At 48.6% G+C, this 16,131-nt stretch overlaps 1 protein-coding gene across 14 annotated transcripts in view; it reads left to right on the top strand.

Annotated features, from left to right (window-relative positions):
* Tnk2 (tyrosine kinase non receptor 2) overlaps window positions 1–16,131 on the top strand; it is a 74,396-nt gene that overhangs the window by 35,748 nt on the left and 22,517 nt on the right. For 4 of the 14 annotated variants that reach the window (XM_078043978.1, XM_078043981.1, XM_078043972.1 and 1 more), the window contains 6 exons: window positions 4,558–4,752; window positions 7,063–7,154; window positions 7,806–7,850; window positions 8,533–9,881; window positions 9,976–10,071; window positions 10,202–10,329. In XM_078043978.1, coding sequence (XP_077900104.1) covers window positions 4,558–4,752; window positions 7,063–7,154; window positions 7,806–7,850; window positions 8,533–9,881; window positions 9,976–10,071; window positions 10,202–10,329 — 1,905 coding nt within the window. Of the gene's footprint in view, window positions 1–4,557; window positions 4,753–7,062; window positions 7,155–7,805; window positions 7,851–8,532; window positions 9,882–9,975; window positions 10,072–10,201; window positions 10,334–11,606; window positions 12,452–16,131 lie in introns of those variants that run through there. The other 10 variants (XM_078043982.1, XM_013365186.4, XM_078043973.1 and 7 more) reach the window with 10 other exon arrangements.

Below are 16,131 nucleotides of genomic sequence, written 5' to 3'. Positions count from 1 at the left end.
GTGGACATCTTTTTTGTCTCTTCATATCATTTCCACATGGCCCTCTCCCAGGGCTTCAGAGTCTTGGGTTTCCCTCTGTCCTCAGCTTGGGACTTTCTTCTTCCCATTCTTCCAAGTCACCCTTTTCAGGACTGTTTTTCAAACTTCCTTCCTGCCCCCCACTGGCTAAAACTCAAATCTTAGACTCACACCTGAATCCCCTGTTAATAATTCTAGGGCCTGCCTTGGAGGCCTCGCCCTCTTCTGGCTCCACCTTTTGTTATCTGATCCCCAGGGTGTCTGAGGAACTGGTTAGGGCAGGCTGGAGATGCCTTTGGGGCAGGGGCTGAGTGTTGAGGACTGGGAAGACTGAGGCAGAGGGAATTCCCTGTTCTGTCCTCTTCTGACACAAAATCAGGCAAGGATATGTGTCCCACAGAACCCTTTCTGCCTGGACTTTGGGTTGGTGGGCCTGTTGGGGCAGTGGTTAAATCTTGTGTCCCATGGGGACTGGCCAGTGGAGTAAGTCTCTGGGTCTGAGTCTAAGTGGTGGAACAGGCCCTATATTCCCTTTTCCTCTGCCCCAGGTCAGGGCTCCCTCACCTTTGGGCCTAGTATCTGGGATAGAATGACATTCTAGCAGATTGCAGGAGTACATATGGTTGGGGAGTTAGTTGTGGTAGAATAAAGCAGAAAATTGCTAGGAGAGACCTGGAGTATAGGAAGAAACAATCTGCGGGTTTATAGCTGAGTTGGCAAGGAAAGGGTTTATAGGCTTGGCACTTTGGAGAGCAATGTGGAAATAGGAAGATTGAGGGTGAGCCCTCTCTGGAGGTACCTAGCAGGAGCTTAAACCATAAGTCTGGGCCTCAAACCAACAGGCTGGTGGGAAGGGTAACCCCACTCCAGAGAGCCTTCGGCCTGACCACCCCTCCTATGCTCCTGTAACTCCAGATTTTTACCATCCCCATCTCCTCTCAGGGAGCCTGGGGGTGACTCAGGAGCTTCCTGTGTTTGCTGGGTGTGTATCTCTGGAGCTGGCGCCCTGGGTTACTGTGAGCAAAGCAGGCTGCGGGAGGGGTTGGGGGAGCGGGAGGGGTTGGGGGAGCGGCTTCTCTTGGAAGGCTGTCTTAGGTGCACCCTGTCCCACCCTTCCGTCACAGGCTTTGGTTGTATCCAGCAGCAGGTTCTGCCACAGGTTGCTGCTGTCACCAATGGTTCACCACACAGGGCTCCTCCTTCTGGGCCATCAGCCTTGACTAGGACAACAGTGCCTGCCCTGGGTCCCTGGAGCTGCTCAGGAGGTGGGAGGTGAGGGGCAGGAGGCCACAACAGCCGGTGAGGCTTTGGGAGTGGGCCTTTGTGTTGGTGGTACCAGAGCTTTACCAGAACTCTGCCCTCTTGTTTTCTCAGTCCCTGAATATCTCTTTGTTTGTTTGGCTTAGTCTGTCTCCATGTCCTAGGGTGTATGGGCCATTTGTGTCTCTGTGAGCGATGGTTTGCATATGAGGGCCTCTGTTTCTCTGGCTCTTACCTCTCTCCTTATCTGGGCTCTTCTCTTGGTTTTTGAATCCCTCCTTGCTAAAGCCATTTTCACTGTGTTTCCTAGTTCAGAGCCTGGGAAGCCACTTGTCTGTCTCTAGCTCTGACTGATTCTGTAGGCTCAGTGCTTCTCAGAATGCCAGGCAGTGGGCAGAGAATACACCTTGGTGGTTTGTGAGCTGAACTTAGGAGGGACAAATGATGACTGGTCTTTCCCAAAGGATCTTATTTAGAGGGTGGGATGTCTGGTAGTAGTCATTTTACATTCTATTTTTACAGAAGTGATAAAGGGCTCAGAATTTGAAATCCATTTTCAGGTCCTTGGCCTGGCCTGGCCTTGAGCCTCTACTTTCAGTGGAGGTGTGTGTTGGGGAAGGCACTAAATATCTGGGTTATCCTGGGAGGCCAGAGGCTCCCAGAGACAAGGGGCAGGGATAGGGTATGTATGTGTGTGTGTGTGTGTGTGTGTGTGTGTGTGTGCGCGCGCGCGCGCGCGCACGCTTGCTTAGGTGATGATTTGTTAAGCCATTTCTGAACTACCTTAACCTGGATAAGAATTAGGTGCTGAGATTTCTAAAGCTGGGGCATCCTTAGACAATTCTCAGCCCAGGCCATAGTTTCCTGTCTTCTCTGCCCTAGGGGATCTGTTAGGAAGCCTGAAGGGAGGGCAGCAGGAAGTAGAAAGTTCTCAGTGAAGATGCTGAACCCTTTTTTCACTCACCCCGGGCTTTCTCATATGTCTGCTTCATTCATTGTGGATGGCTGGCTTGGCCCTCCAATCAGTGTGGAGATTTTAATCTGTGTATAACAGGAAGAGAGGGTATGGCTGGAGCAGGCTTGTGGGAAGGGCTAGCCTTGGACCTGTGGGCTGCTGGCACCTTGGCCCCACTGAGCCCCAAAGGCATATGTGGGATGTGGCATTGACCATCTTGGAATGTTCATTTGAGCCTTGTCAGGAGAGAATTCTGCCTCTGAGTGTGCCTGGGTACAATCCCAAAAGACTTCTCTTCCTCTAGTAGCAAGCATGATTTTGAAAAATGATGTTGGGACTCTCAGTGGCCATGGGATTCTGGCCTGGGCTGTACCTGTAATAAGGGCAGGTGACTTTGGTGTCTTCTTTCACTCTTAGAAGTGGATTCAGAAGGAGGCATCTGTGGGAGGAGCTGGGCTGTGTTGGTAAAAGGAAAGATATAGAGGGAATGAACTCTAAGTGAGCACTTCTAAGGAGGTGTGGAGAACAGTCCCATAGCCGCCCCCAGGGTGGCAAGGGGCTACCCTATAGAGGGCACCACCAGAGAGCCTGTGGTATTAGGGGGAGCAGCACTGGGGCCTGTCTTTCTAGGCTGGTGCTAATCTGCCAGCTTTCATGGGTGGCTCTGTGTGTGGTGGGAAGCCTTTTTCTCCTACTTAGAATGGCCTTGCTATTTTCAGATGGGTCTTGTCCCTTTTTAGGGTACTGTCTTCTCTTCTTCCTTCCTTTCCTGCCCTTCCCACCCTGAAGGCAGGGTGTAATCACAGGGTTGCTGTGTCTGGTGGTGGGCCAACCAGGCAACCTTGTTTACAAGGAGGCTAGCTGAGGGAGCTTGGCACCTCCTCCCCGGCTCCACTTCTCACCTCCCTAAGGACTTCTGTGCTCATGGGGTGTGAACATTGGTCTCTAGGACAGGCTGTTTTGGGGGTCACACCATCCCAGCTGGGCTGTATTATCTCAGGGAGCAGTGGGTCCAGATGCTCAGGCATCATCCCTTCCCCCATTCTCCTCAACCTCTCTGATCTATTGCATTTTGGAGGATACGTTTTGTGTGTTTCTGGCTGTGGGACCGGTGACATGAGGGTGAGGGAGTGACAGGATAGACAGCATGGTGCCACATGTGTCATAGCAGACCAGATTCTGCCCATGTCACCAGGTATGAGAAATTCTAACAGTAGGTACAGACATCTCACAATCTGTCACAGCTTTTGGGGTATTGGAGTATCCAGAGGATACCTCTGTTCTTTTTTTAAAAAATTTTTTTGTAGTTGTAGATGGACAGTATACCTTTATTTTACAGAATACCTTTATTTTATTTGTTTACTTTTATGCAGTGCTGAGGATTGAACCAGTGCTTCATGCATGCTAGGCAAGCGCTCTACCACTAAGCTACAGCCCTAGCCCCGAGACCTCTGTTCTTTTCCACTTGTCTGCCTGCCTGCCATCCTAGCCCAGGCCTGGTTTAGGCTACATCAACATAGGCTTTGTGTCTAAGGGCAGAGAGAGTGAAGGTCTGAGGGTCCCATAGTCTGCCTACATTGTGAGTTCTGAGTTTCTTTCTAGAACTCTCATATTAATATAAGAATAGAACTCCCAAGGAGATGGGCAAGGTGGCAAGGACCCTAGTTCCATAACCCTATCCCTTAGATATAGGGAGCACTGGCAGAAAGAAGTCTTGGCTTGCCCCAGGTGCTTCCAAATACTTGAAGGCCTGCACATAGAAGATGGATTGTGGTTTGAGGGTTCCAAGCTCAGTGCTAAGGCCCACAGTGCTCCCTTGGTCCTCTGCATATGTTAAAACTTCTGGAAACTGGCTGAAAAATGAAATCTGATGCCAGAAGAGGACTAGAGCCAGGCCTTGCCAGAGGAGTAGGGAGGCAAGATAGTATTGTGAGAGGAGTTGCTGGCTTTGCAAACTTAATACCTGGATTTGAATCCTGGGTCTGCTGCAATCATTCTGGTAACCATAGGCAAGTTATGTCACTTGTTGCAACCTGTTGCCTTATTTGTAAACTATAGGAAAAGCTGCCTGACCCATCTTGGGATGTTAGGGTAAGACTGTGAACAAACAGCCAGGCCCTGTTTAGGGAGTGGCAGGTCATGGGGGTGTACTTGGGGAGGTGGGATAATGCAGACTGTCTAATTCTGAAGCCTATCTTTTATGTTGCTGTTCTGCCAAGATGGCAGTTTCTGTTGGCAAAGAGCTTGGTTTGAGAAGGGCCCCACTACCTGGGCAGTCCCCTGCCCCCATGCCAGGTATCTACCTTGTCATCTCTGTTGGGCAGGGCTGAAAACTACTGGTGGCGTGGACAGAACACACGGACGCTGTGTGTAGGACCCTTTCCTCGCAATGTGGTGACCTCCGTGGCTGGTCTGTCAGCCCAGGACATTAGCCAGCCCCTGCAGAATAGCTTCATCCACACAGGGCATGGCGACAGCGACCCTCGCCACTGTTGGGGCTTCCCTGACAAGATTGACGAGTAAGTACCTGGACAAGGCCACTGGTCCTACCTGGCCCAGGGATCCCAGGATCAGCAGCCCCTTACCACACTACACATAAGCTCTCATGGGCTCCTTACACTTTGTATTTGTCTTCAGCCCCAGATCCTCGCTACTTTTCCCTCCTGATTTTTATTTTGCTTTAGGGAAACTGTGGAACCCTAAAAAGTTCCACCTGAGAGTCAGGATTCCCTCTCTTCTGTTTTTTTTTTTTTTAAAGAGAGAGTGAGAGAGGAGAGAGAGAGAGAGAGAATTTTTTTAATATTTATTTTTTAGTTCTCGGCGGACACAACATCTTTGTTGGTATGTGGTGCTGAGGATCGAACCCGGGCCGCATGTATGCCAGGCGAGCGCGCTACCGCTTGAGCCACATCCCCAGCCCTCTCTTCTGTTTTTGAGTTTGTTATATTATTTACTCTGTAAGATGGGCACATTTATCAGATGGGGTTATATATTCACCCATGAAGTAAGGATTGTAAGTATAAGTATACTCTGGTTTTTTTGGCGGGGGGTACTGGGGATTTTGAACCCAGGAGCAAAGACAGAGTCTTGCTGAGTTGCTTAGGGCCTCACTAAGTTGCTGAGGCTGACTTTGAACTCAAAATCCTCCTGCCTCAGTCTCTTGAGCTCCTGGGATTAGGTGTGTGTCACTATGCCCAGCTGAATTAGAAAGCATTGCTGGGGGAAGGGCAACAGAATAGAATAGACAATATGATTGATGTATGTACATTTCATGTATGTATTATATGTCAAAATACATTCTGCTGTCATGTATGACTAAAAAAATTTAAAATAAATCGTATGGCAAAAAAAAAAAAAAGAAAAAGAAAAGAAAGCATTGCTGGGTGTAGTGGCGGACGCATGTAATCCGGTACCTCGAGAGGCTGAGGCAGATGAAAATCAAGTTTGAGGCCAGTCTCAGCAACTTTTGCAAGATCTTATTTCAAAAAATATTAAAAAGGCTGGTGATGTGGCTAAGTGGTGAAGCACCCTTGAGTTTAATTCCTGTTACCAAAAAAACCCCACAAAAATAACCAAAAAACAAAACCAAAAAACACAGGTCATGAATTACCAAGGTTAGACCCACATTTTGGCTTGGTAGTAAGGTTACCAGGGCCGTGGCCTTATGGCCTTCTGGCACATTGGCTTTGGGAAGATAGATTTTGGAAGCAATTTAGTTTGAAAGCTCTGACCTGTATTTGAGCAGTTTTCCTGCTGCTGGTACCAGAGTCCTGGCAATGTGAGCCTGCGAGGTCAAGCAGAAATGCCCTTCTTCCCAGAATCAGGGGAACTGTCCTGGAGGGAGCTTCCTGAGCTTCAGGGGGAACAACAATGGCTGCTAGCTATCCCCACACCAGAACTTACTATGACTGGTAGGGGATTGTAGTCTCCTTTAAGTAAAGAGTAAGGTCACTGGGAGGCATCTGGGAAACCACAGAAAAATTAGGCACTTCCTGGGTGCCTCCCCCTAGGGAACCCCCTGGCAGCTTCTCCTTCATACCTGTTGGCAGCCCTCTCCCCTGCTGACTTCTCCTAAAGGGCATGGTAAAGCAGTTCTCCACACTGCATGTCCGGCACACTGGAACACTAGCCTCTGAGAGGGCTCAGTCAGGGTCTCTTTCCTTATAAAACTCAGGCCACAACCTGTGAAAGCTGGGGGAACTTCCAGGAGGAGGCCAGTGCCCTCTGTCCCACTCCTGGCATGTCATGGCCAGCCCAGCCCCATTCCTCTGGGCTTTAATCAGCCTCAGTGACTAATTCCCAGATACTAATAGTTGGCACAGGGGCTAAGGATGAATCTGAAGTAGCGCAGGTGGCCCAACTTCTCCTGTAGTTGAGCAGAAGGATGCCTTCTGTCACCATGACCAGGGGGACTGGAGCTCAGAATATTTCTGCCCCAGGCTCTTCCAGCAGGGCCTGCAGGACAGAGGAGTGTGCACCAGTAAGTAGCTGCCTACAATGGATTGGGTGTAGGTGGGGAATTGAAGACCCTCTCTGCCCTTAATGGCAGAAGGCTTTTCAACTTGGGTTTAGATGTCCTTTCTCTGTCCTTTTTCCATGACTCTTGTCTGGCTACAGCTTACTTCTATACAAGGGATCAGGATCTGTGGATTGGGAGTTGGGAGCCCAGCCCAGCTGTCTCTTAAAATGAAGGGGCCTTAATGTTGTTTTACCCTGGACACATTCAGTATTTTATTTTCTGCCTAAACCCAGGGGATAGGCTCAGAATTTCTTCCAGAGATTTCCTCACTGCCATTACTTTACACTCTGAACTGGCTCTCTCCCCACAGACTGTATCTGGGAAACCCCATGGATCCTCCTGACCTGTTGAGTGTGGAACTGAGCACCTCCCGACCCACCCAGCACCTAGGAAGAGTGAAAAGTAAGAGCCCTCCCACATCCTGGTTCCCTTGTTCATTAGCTACCCAGGAAGGGACACTGTCTTCTCAGGACACCCTGAGCCTGCTGTTCTTCCCTGGGGACAGCTGGGTCAGGGTAGCAGGCGGGACAGCTGTGACCCTGGCTCCGACTGGGCGTGGGGTGGAAGAAGGGAGGCAGCTGTATCCGCTTAGGTGGGCATCCTAAGATTGGTCCTGTATCAGCCCTGCCCACCTCAGCTTCCTCCTCCCTCCTTCCTCAACAGCCTGCTCAGATCCTGGCTTTCCTCTCTTTCCCCTAATCCTGCTCTTCTCTCCTGAGCCAAAACCACCCCACGGGCTCCATCTCAGCCAGGAGCCTCATCCATCTCCTGGCTCCTGTCCTGTCATTCTGAAACACGGTTGTCCCCATCCTGCTGCCCATTTCCTCCCATCAGTTGGGTTTGTATATTCACTCACTTCTATTCACTTCTCTCTCCCCGCCCCTCACTGCACCCTTTCCCCCCCCTCCCTCCCTCCCTCCCTCCCTCCCTCTCTCTCTCTCTCTCTCTCTCTCTCTCTCTCTCTCTCTCCAAACCTTCCGGCTTTGTCTCGCTCTCTTGTCTTCTGTCTTGCTTGGTCATTCTCCTCTCCTGTCCGCATGGCCTGTCTTGCAGGGGAGCCTCCACCTCGCCCACCTCAGCCTGCCATCTTCACTCAGAGTAAGTGGGGCTGCTCAGGATGCCTTGGCCCCTGCCCTCGCCCCCTTTCTTCTCTCACTTCTCCTCTCTTCCTGGAAGGTACAGATCCCTGGTGGCTGGCTTGGGTGGGAGGGGAAAGCAGGTGTGTGCTGTGAGCTTTTGCTGACCTGGTCCAGCATGCCTGCCTCCCTGCTCCACACCCCCAAAATCTAGGTTTCGCAGCAGGTTTTTACCTTGATCTTCCATGGCTTAGTCCTGCCTCACTCCCTTTCAGGCCTGCAGAGGCTGTTTGTGGTGGTAGTTCAAAAGCTCTGTCTTCCCAAAAGATAGCTCCTGTTGCCCATGCCTGCACTAACGGTGTGCTGTAATGGAGAGGGGGATACGGGTTTACTAACAGGGTCCAGAAGCAAGGATAGTGGGGGCCTTGTGTTGATGGGGGAACATCAGAGACAAGACACAAATGGGATATGGCCTGCTCTAATTTAGGTGGAGGCAGGGGGCTTACCAGCCCTCGTAGAGGGCTGACAGATAGCAAGCTCTAGTCTCCTGTTGAGTGGGGTCAGGTGTGCACTGAGAATTTTGGCAGCTAAGAGGCATCTTTTTGAGAATTGGTGGTGGAAAGTTGGTGGGGGATACTTGGCTTTCTTGTCTCCCATCCCTGTCTAACACTGCCTCCTTGTTGGGGTCTTCCTTTCCATCACAGAACCAACCTATGATCCTGTGAGTGAGGACCAAGACCTACTGTCTGGTGACTTCAAGAGGCTGGGCCTGCGGAAGCCAGGTCTGCCCCGAGGGCTGTGGCTATCAAAGCCCTCAGCCCGGGTGCCCGGCACCAAGGCAGGCCGCAGCAGTGGGGGCGAGGTCACGCTCATTGACTTTGGTGAGGAACCTGTGATTCCAGCCTCTCGGCCCTGTGCACCCTCTCTGGCACAGCTGGCCATGGATGCCTGCTCTTTGTTGGACAAGACCCCTCCACAGAGCCCTACACGGGCACTACCACGACCCCTGCATCCCACGCCTGTGGTGGATTGGGATGCACGCCCGCTTCCTCCTCCCCCTACCTACGATGATGTGGCCCAAGACGAAGATGACTTTGAGGTCTGCTCCATCAACAGCACCCTGGTGGGTGCAGGGCTTCCTACTGGGCCCAGGCAGGGAGAGACCAATTACGGCTTTGTGCCAGAGCAAGCACGGCTCCCTGCTGCCCTGGAGGACAACCTGTTCCTCCCACCCCAGGGTGGGGGCAAGCCTCCCAGCTTGGCCCAGACCTCGGAGATCTTCCAGGCACTGCAGCAGGAGTGTATGCGGCAGCTCCAAGTTCCGACTGGCTCACTGGCCCCCTCACCCAGCCCAGGGGCTGATGATAAGCCCCAGGTGCCTCCCCGGGTACCCATCCCCCCTCGGCCCACACGCCCACGTGTTGAGCTGTCTCCAGCCCCCTCAGGTGAGGAGGAGATAGGTCGGTGGCCTGGACCTGCCTCTCCTCCCCGCATACCTCCCCGGGAACCTCTGTCCCCTCAAGGCTCTAGGACCCCCAGCCCCCTGGTACCACCTGGCGGTTCCCCCCTGCCACCCCGGCTCTCAAGCTCACCTGGGAAGACCATGCCCACTACCCAGAGCTTCGCTTCAGACCCCAAGTATGCTACACCCCAGGTGATCCAGGCTCCTGGCCCACGCACAGGTCCCTGCATCTTGCCCATTGTCCGGGATGGCAAGAAGGTCAGCAACACCCATTATTACCTGTTGCCTGAGCGCCCGCCCTACTTGGAGCGCTACCAGCGTTACCTGCGTGAGGCCCAGAGCCCTGAAGAGCCGGCCCCTCTGCCTGTGCCCCTGCTGCTGCCCCCACCCAGCACCCCAGCCCCTGCTGCCCCCACTGCCACTGTTCGACCAATGCCCCAGGCTGCTCCAGACCCCAAGGCCAACTTCTCCACCAACAACAGCAATCTAGGTACCCGGCCACCATCCCTGAGGGCCACTGCTCGGCTGCCACAGAGGGGCTGCCCTGGGGATGGGCCAGAGGCTGGCCGGCCATCTGACAAGATCCAGATGGTGAGTGCCAGGCTGGCTTTGAGGTGAGGTGGGTAGGGGCCCAAGGGATCCAGAGAAATGGGCCTGAGTGGTGCTGATGGGTGGGTGTGCCCAGCTGCAGGCCATGGTGCATGGGGTGACCACAGAGGAGTGCCAGACGGCCCTGCAGAGCCACAGCTGGAGTGTGCAGAGGGCTGCCCAGTATCTGAAGGTACTACCACCTCTTGCCTGCTCTCTGGCATGCAGGGACCCTGAAGAGTGGTTCTATTGCTCCTAGCCCCCACCTCCTGGTTTTGACTCCTGCTCCAGCCGGTCTCATGGTATCACCCTCTGCCCCTCAGGTGGAGCAGCTCTTTGGGCTGGGTCTGCGGCCACGGTTGGAGTGCCACAAAGTGCTAGAGATGTTCGACTGGAACCTAGAGCAAGCTGGCTGTCACCTTCTGGGCTCCTGTGGCCCTGCCCACCACAAGTGAGTGAGCCCCTATCTCCTTGTCCCAGGAGGGGTCCCTAGAGCATGCCACAGGAAGAAAAAAATGCAACACCTGAAAGGCCATACTCAGCCAGGTGAAGATAGGGCTCCCCAGCTGGGAGTGTAGGCATACAACCCAGGAAACAGGTAGTTTGGGTTGAAAGTGACTCCTAAATGAATTTGGACCTTGAGCCACTTGGTTTCCACTGGAGATGATGAGTACAAGAGGAACTTGCATCCTCTGGATGAAGACTAACTTCCCTAGCTCCTCAGAGAACTATGTGCTCCAGGGAGCAGGACTTTAGGCCCAATGATTTGAACAAATGTTTCTCGCATCTTTTTTCATGTTTGTGTTTTAACATTTCAAATGTTAATGCCTTTTGGTGGGGGGGATAGGTATTGGGGATTGAACCCAGGGGCGCTTTTATCACTAAGTTGCTTAAGCCCTTGCTAAATTGCTGAGGCTGGCTTTGAACTTCTGATCCTCCTGCTTCCCCAGACAGTTGCTGGGATTACAAGTGTAAGCCATCGTGCCTTGCTGAATTTCAGTCAAATGCTAATGCCTTTTTAAAGGAATATTCAACCAAAACAACAACAAAGTCGCCTTCTTTCCTGTCAGAACCTTATATTTGTATATAACAAAATATATAGCATATAAATAACATAATGATATATAAATATGTGTATGAAACTTAAGTCCAAAATAGTTGAACAGGCAAATAAATGAAGCATAGGCATCATTTCAGGAAATGAGCACTGGTGGGATATGAGGTTCAACTTGCTGGGCTTAGGAGGTAGATAGTCCAGGTGAACCAGGCTTTGCTGCTCCCTGATGGTGTGAGCTTGTGCACATTTCTGAGTCCTTGACTTCCTCATCTGTAGTTTTTAATCAGAAGCAATTAGAAAGATACAAGAAGTAGATCTGTCATACTGAATATGCAGGAGAATCACTAAGTGTTAGATATCATCTCAGGATCATTCTTCCTAATCTGCATTCAGATAAATTTGGGATTTATTATCTTTGTTGTCCTTGGATACACCAGGACACAATAGTGCTATTCTCTTAATTTATTCATGGTTTATTAAAGAAAAAACATTCCATGATTATAAGTTCCAAAATTATTGCCTAGAACAATCAGTTTTCAACTCGTTTGCCTGGTGCCTAGAGGCAGTTTCTTCCTGTGGCTCTCTAGTGCTCAACCACACTGGAGTTTCCATCACCTGTTTATCTAACCCATGTTGATGGAGGGATTTTTTGATTCTTTCCCATTCTTTAGGCGCTGAGAGGTATCTGGAGATTAAGATTCTGCTCTGAAGGAATCACTTGAGCCTATCCATGTGACTAGGGTAGGGAGACACTCCCACCCAGGCCTGGAGGAACTGCTGCTATCTGCTGCTCCCAGTGGACAGAGTAAAGCCAAGGCAGCAGGAGGCTGAGAATCCTGCCTTGCCCATCTCCCCAACCAAGCACTGACCCTGCACACTTTGGTTTAGACCTCAGTGTCCCAGCTAAGAGGTGGGAAGGAGCCCTGTAACAAGCTGGGGGCTGCCTCAGCAGGCCCTATGTGTGACTTGCCTCTGGCTCCAGTCTTTGACAGGGCCTGTGACAGGGCCTGTGACAGGGGTGTGTCCTCAGGCCCTGCCCAGGGGAACAAGACTGAGAGGAAACCAGGCATGTCCTGGGCAGGGAGGATATATTGACCCTACAGAAAAGTGGGTCAGCACCTGGAAAACCCTAAGGGCTGGGCCCTTTTCCAGAGAGCCTCTGGCAGTCAGTTGGGGGTGCCAGACAGAATGTGACTTGTGGCCTCACCGTGGACATGTTATGAGGCTTGTTTGGTCTTAGAATCTTGTACCTGGATATAGCTCATGGTTGTTTAGGAAGCAGAGAAGGGGTGCCAGACCATCTTCTGGCAGGGACCAGGGCCGTAGGCCCCAGGGTTGGAAGGAGACCAATGGAGCATCTGCCCTGGGGGAATACCACTGCTTCCTGTTTGATCCTATTCCACGCCCCACCCGGTGCCATCCATATTTTCCCACCAGCCTCTGTGGCCAAAGTTGCTGCCCCAGCTATGGATACTGCTTCTTCCAGAGAAATAAAGTTAGTTTCTATTTTATGTTATTTACTTGTGCCTGCCTGTTTTGTTTTTTTTTATACTTCTTAGCAGTTTGAAAGCCCCAAGGCTCCCCAAGTCATTATCATCTGTTCAGGGATCAGGCCTTGTAGCACCACCTGTAGGCAGAGGGAGGAAATGCAGGCAAGGGAAACCCCAAGCCTCTTAGCAGGGCTGTCCCAGAAGACAGCCTGTGCTTTTTTTTGGTTTGTTTTTGCGTTTTAATTTTTTTTTTTTTCGTAATTGTAGATGAACAGCATGCCTTTATTTATTTTTTTTAATGCTGTCCTAAGGTTTGAACCTAGTGCCTCACACATGCTAGGTAAGCATTCTGCCACTGAGCTACAGCCCCATCCCCAGCCTGTGTTTATACTCCTTGGATTACTTTAATGCAGGATATGCTGCAGGTGAGAGGACAGCCACCAAGTTAACTGGAGCTAAGCCAGAAGACTTAGTAACAAGGAAGGCTTCAATATGTAGAAGTATTTTCTTTTGCTTAATAAAGTATTCACATGGTTCAAAATTCAGAAGATATTAAAGAATGTACAGTGAAGCATCCCACTCCAGATGCCCACTTCCCTCCCCAGAGCCTGCCTTTATCATCCATTTCTTGTGTATTCTTTCTTTCTTTTAAACTTACAGTAGTTTGAAGAGCTTCACAGCAATATTCAAAGAGCTTCCCCATATGGTTATCTGGGTTACCATATCTTTTTAACCATGCTCTTTTTTCAATTTTAAAAATTGTTGCACAGTGGTGGGATTTATTGTTACATATTCATACATGCACACAATATACTTTGTCCAATATCATTTCCCAATATTTCCTCTTGACCCCCACCTGCTGTCCATTTTCTCTACTGATCTCTCTTTGTTTCATGAGATCCCCATCACCACCTTTCTTTTCCCTCTCTAGCTTCTATATATGAAAGATAACAAACTACCTTTGACCTTCCGAGTTTGACTTATTTAATATTTTCAAGTTTCATCCATTTCCTGCAAATGACATAATTTCAGATTTCTTTATGGCTGAATAAAACTCCCTTTTGTATATATACTGTATTTTCATTATCCATTCATGTGTTGATGAACACCTAGACTGGTTCCATAATTTGGCTATTGTGAATTGTGCTGCTATAAACATAGGTCTGCATGTATTGCTATAGTATGAAGACTTCAATTTTTCAGGATGATACTGAGAAAAGATATAGCTGGGTCACATGGTGGTTCCATGCCTCGTCTTTAAGGAACCTCCATGCTAATTCTATAGTGGTTGTACTACTTTAAGGTTTCACTAGCAGTGTCAAAGTATTCCTTTTTCTCCACATCCTCTCCAGCATTTACTATTGTTTTTTTTTGCATCAGGGATTGAACCCAGGGGTGCTTAACCACTGAGCCACATCTCCAGCCCTTTTTATATTTTATTTTAGAGACAGGGTGTTGCTGAGTTGCTTAGGGCCTTGCCAAGTTGCTGAGGCTGGCTTTGAACTTGTGATCCTCCTGCCATAGCCTCTCCAGCTGCTAGGATTATAGGCATGCACCACCGTGCCTGGCCGTTTGCATTTTTTTTTTTTTAGTTGTAGATGGACACATGCATTTATTTATTTTTATGTGGTACTGAGGATCAAATCCAGTGCCTCACATGTGTTAAGCAAGAGCTCTACCACTAAGCCACAACTCCAGCCCTGTTTTTGTATTCTTGATGACTGCCATTCTGATTGAAGTGATGAAATCTCAGGATAGTTTTGATTTCCATTTATTAATTGAGTTATTCTCTTTTTTTTTTAGTGTTAAGTTTCTTGAGTTCTTTATATTAATCCTCTGTCAGAAGAGTGGCTAATGAAGATTTTCTTCATTCTGTAGGTTCTCTCTTCACATTCCTAATGGTTTCCTTTGCTTTACAAAATCTTTTTCATTTGACTTTATATTATTTATTAGCTCCTGGCGTTATTTCCTGAGCTTTAGGGGTCCTATTGAGAAAGTCATTGCCTATGCTTGTATGCTGGAGTGTATACCTTATATTTTCTTCTAGGAGTTGCAATTTCTGGCCTAATTCTTAGATTGTTGATCCATTTTGAGTTGATTTTTGTGCAGGGTGAGAGATAAGATAGTCTCATCCTTCTAAGTGTGGATAACCAGTTTTCCCAGCATCATTTGTTAAAAAGGCAGTCTTTTCTCCAATGTATGTTTTTGGCACTTTTGTCAAGGATCAGACGATTGTAGATTTGTGTGACATAAATAAGTTACTGATTGGCAGAAATGGTGTGGGTTTGACTATGTGGGTTTGTCTCTGTGACTTCTATTTTGTGTTTCTGTTTTTATGCCAGTATCATGCAGTTTTAGTTACTGTAGCTCTTTTAGTATAATTTGAAGTCAGGTATTGTGATACCTCCAGCATTGCTTTTTTGGCTTAGAATTGCTTTGGCTTTCTGTCTCTCTCATCCTTCCAAATGAATTTTAGGCTGTTTTTCTAGTTTTGTGAAGAATATTATCAGTATTTTGATGAGGATTGCGTTGTATATTTTGGTAGCATGGCCGTTTTAACAATATTATTTCTGCCTATTCATGTACATGGGAGATTTTTCCAACTTCTTGTGTCTTTTTCAGTGTTCCATAATCATGCTCTTCTTTTTTAAACCTTTATTTTTATTTATTTATTTATTTATATGTGGTGCTGAGGATTGAACCCGTTGCCTCTCATTTGCTAGGCGAGCACTCTTCCACTGAGCCACAACCCCAGCTCCAATCATACTCTTCTTAAGAGATATTTTGGTTGTTCTCATTTCTTTGTAATTACAGCTATTGGTGCATAAGTCACATATGTGGGCTATCTTTCATTGGCAAGTCAATCAGAAGGTGGTGAAATTCCTGGGTCAAAGAGCCTGTGCATTGACGATGGATGTTGCTAAATTGTCCTCAGTAGAGAATGCAGTGCCAGTTGCCATACCAGCAGTGTGTGAGAACTGTTTACATGATAGGGAACTTTCTGATCTTTGTCAGATTGACTGGCAGAAAATGGTGTGTTTAGAGTTTTGATTTGCATTTCTTTTATGAGTGAACACAGTTAAAGTTGAGCCATTTGTATTTTCTCTCTTGTGAGTTGTCTGTTAATATCCGTGACCCATTTTTTTCGCCTGCCCATCCTCTCCACGACCCATTTTTAAAAAATGAGATTATTAATCAGTTCTTGTGTTTGGAGGAATTGCTACATTGAGGACATTAGTTCTTTGAGCTTAATGTATTATATGGACTTTAAGAAAAGAGGTAATCATAGAAAGCAAGATGGGAGCTTCAGTTTATTAAAATCAAAGTGGAAGCCATTCAGGATGGGTTGTGGCCAGTAAGCTTTGAGTATTGCTATTAGACCTGGCATCTATTTCCAGCTGTGTTTCATCACATAAAAGATATTCAACCAGGGCTGGGGATATGCTCAAGCGGTAACGTGCTGGCCTGGCATGCGCTGGGCGCTGGGTTCGATCCTCAGCACCACATAAAATAAAATGAAGATGTTGTGTCTGCCGAAAACTGAAAAATAAATATTAAAAAAATTCTCTCTCTCTCTCTCTCTCTCTCTCTCTCTCTCTCTCTCTCAAAAAGATGTGTCCACCAAAAACTAAAAAATAAATATTAAAAAATTATCTCTCTTAAAAAAAAGATATTCAACCAGCCAGACACAGTTGTGGATTACACA

Source organism: Ictidomys tridecemlineatus, chromosome 3 (genome assembly GCF_052094955.1).
Source record: "Ictidomys tridecemlineatus isolate mIctTri1 chromosome 3, mIctTri1.hap1, whole genome shotgun sequence".
In the NCBI taxonomy this organism is placed as follows: domain Eukaryota; kingdom Metazoa; phylum Chordata; class Mammalia; order Rodentia; family Sciuridae; genus Ictidomys; species Ictidomys tridecemlineatus.
This window is presented reverse-complemented; position numbering and strand designations above follow the sequence as displayed.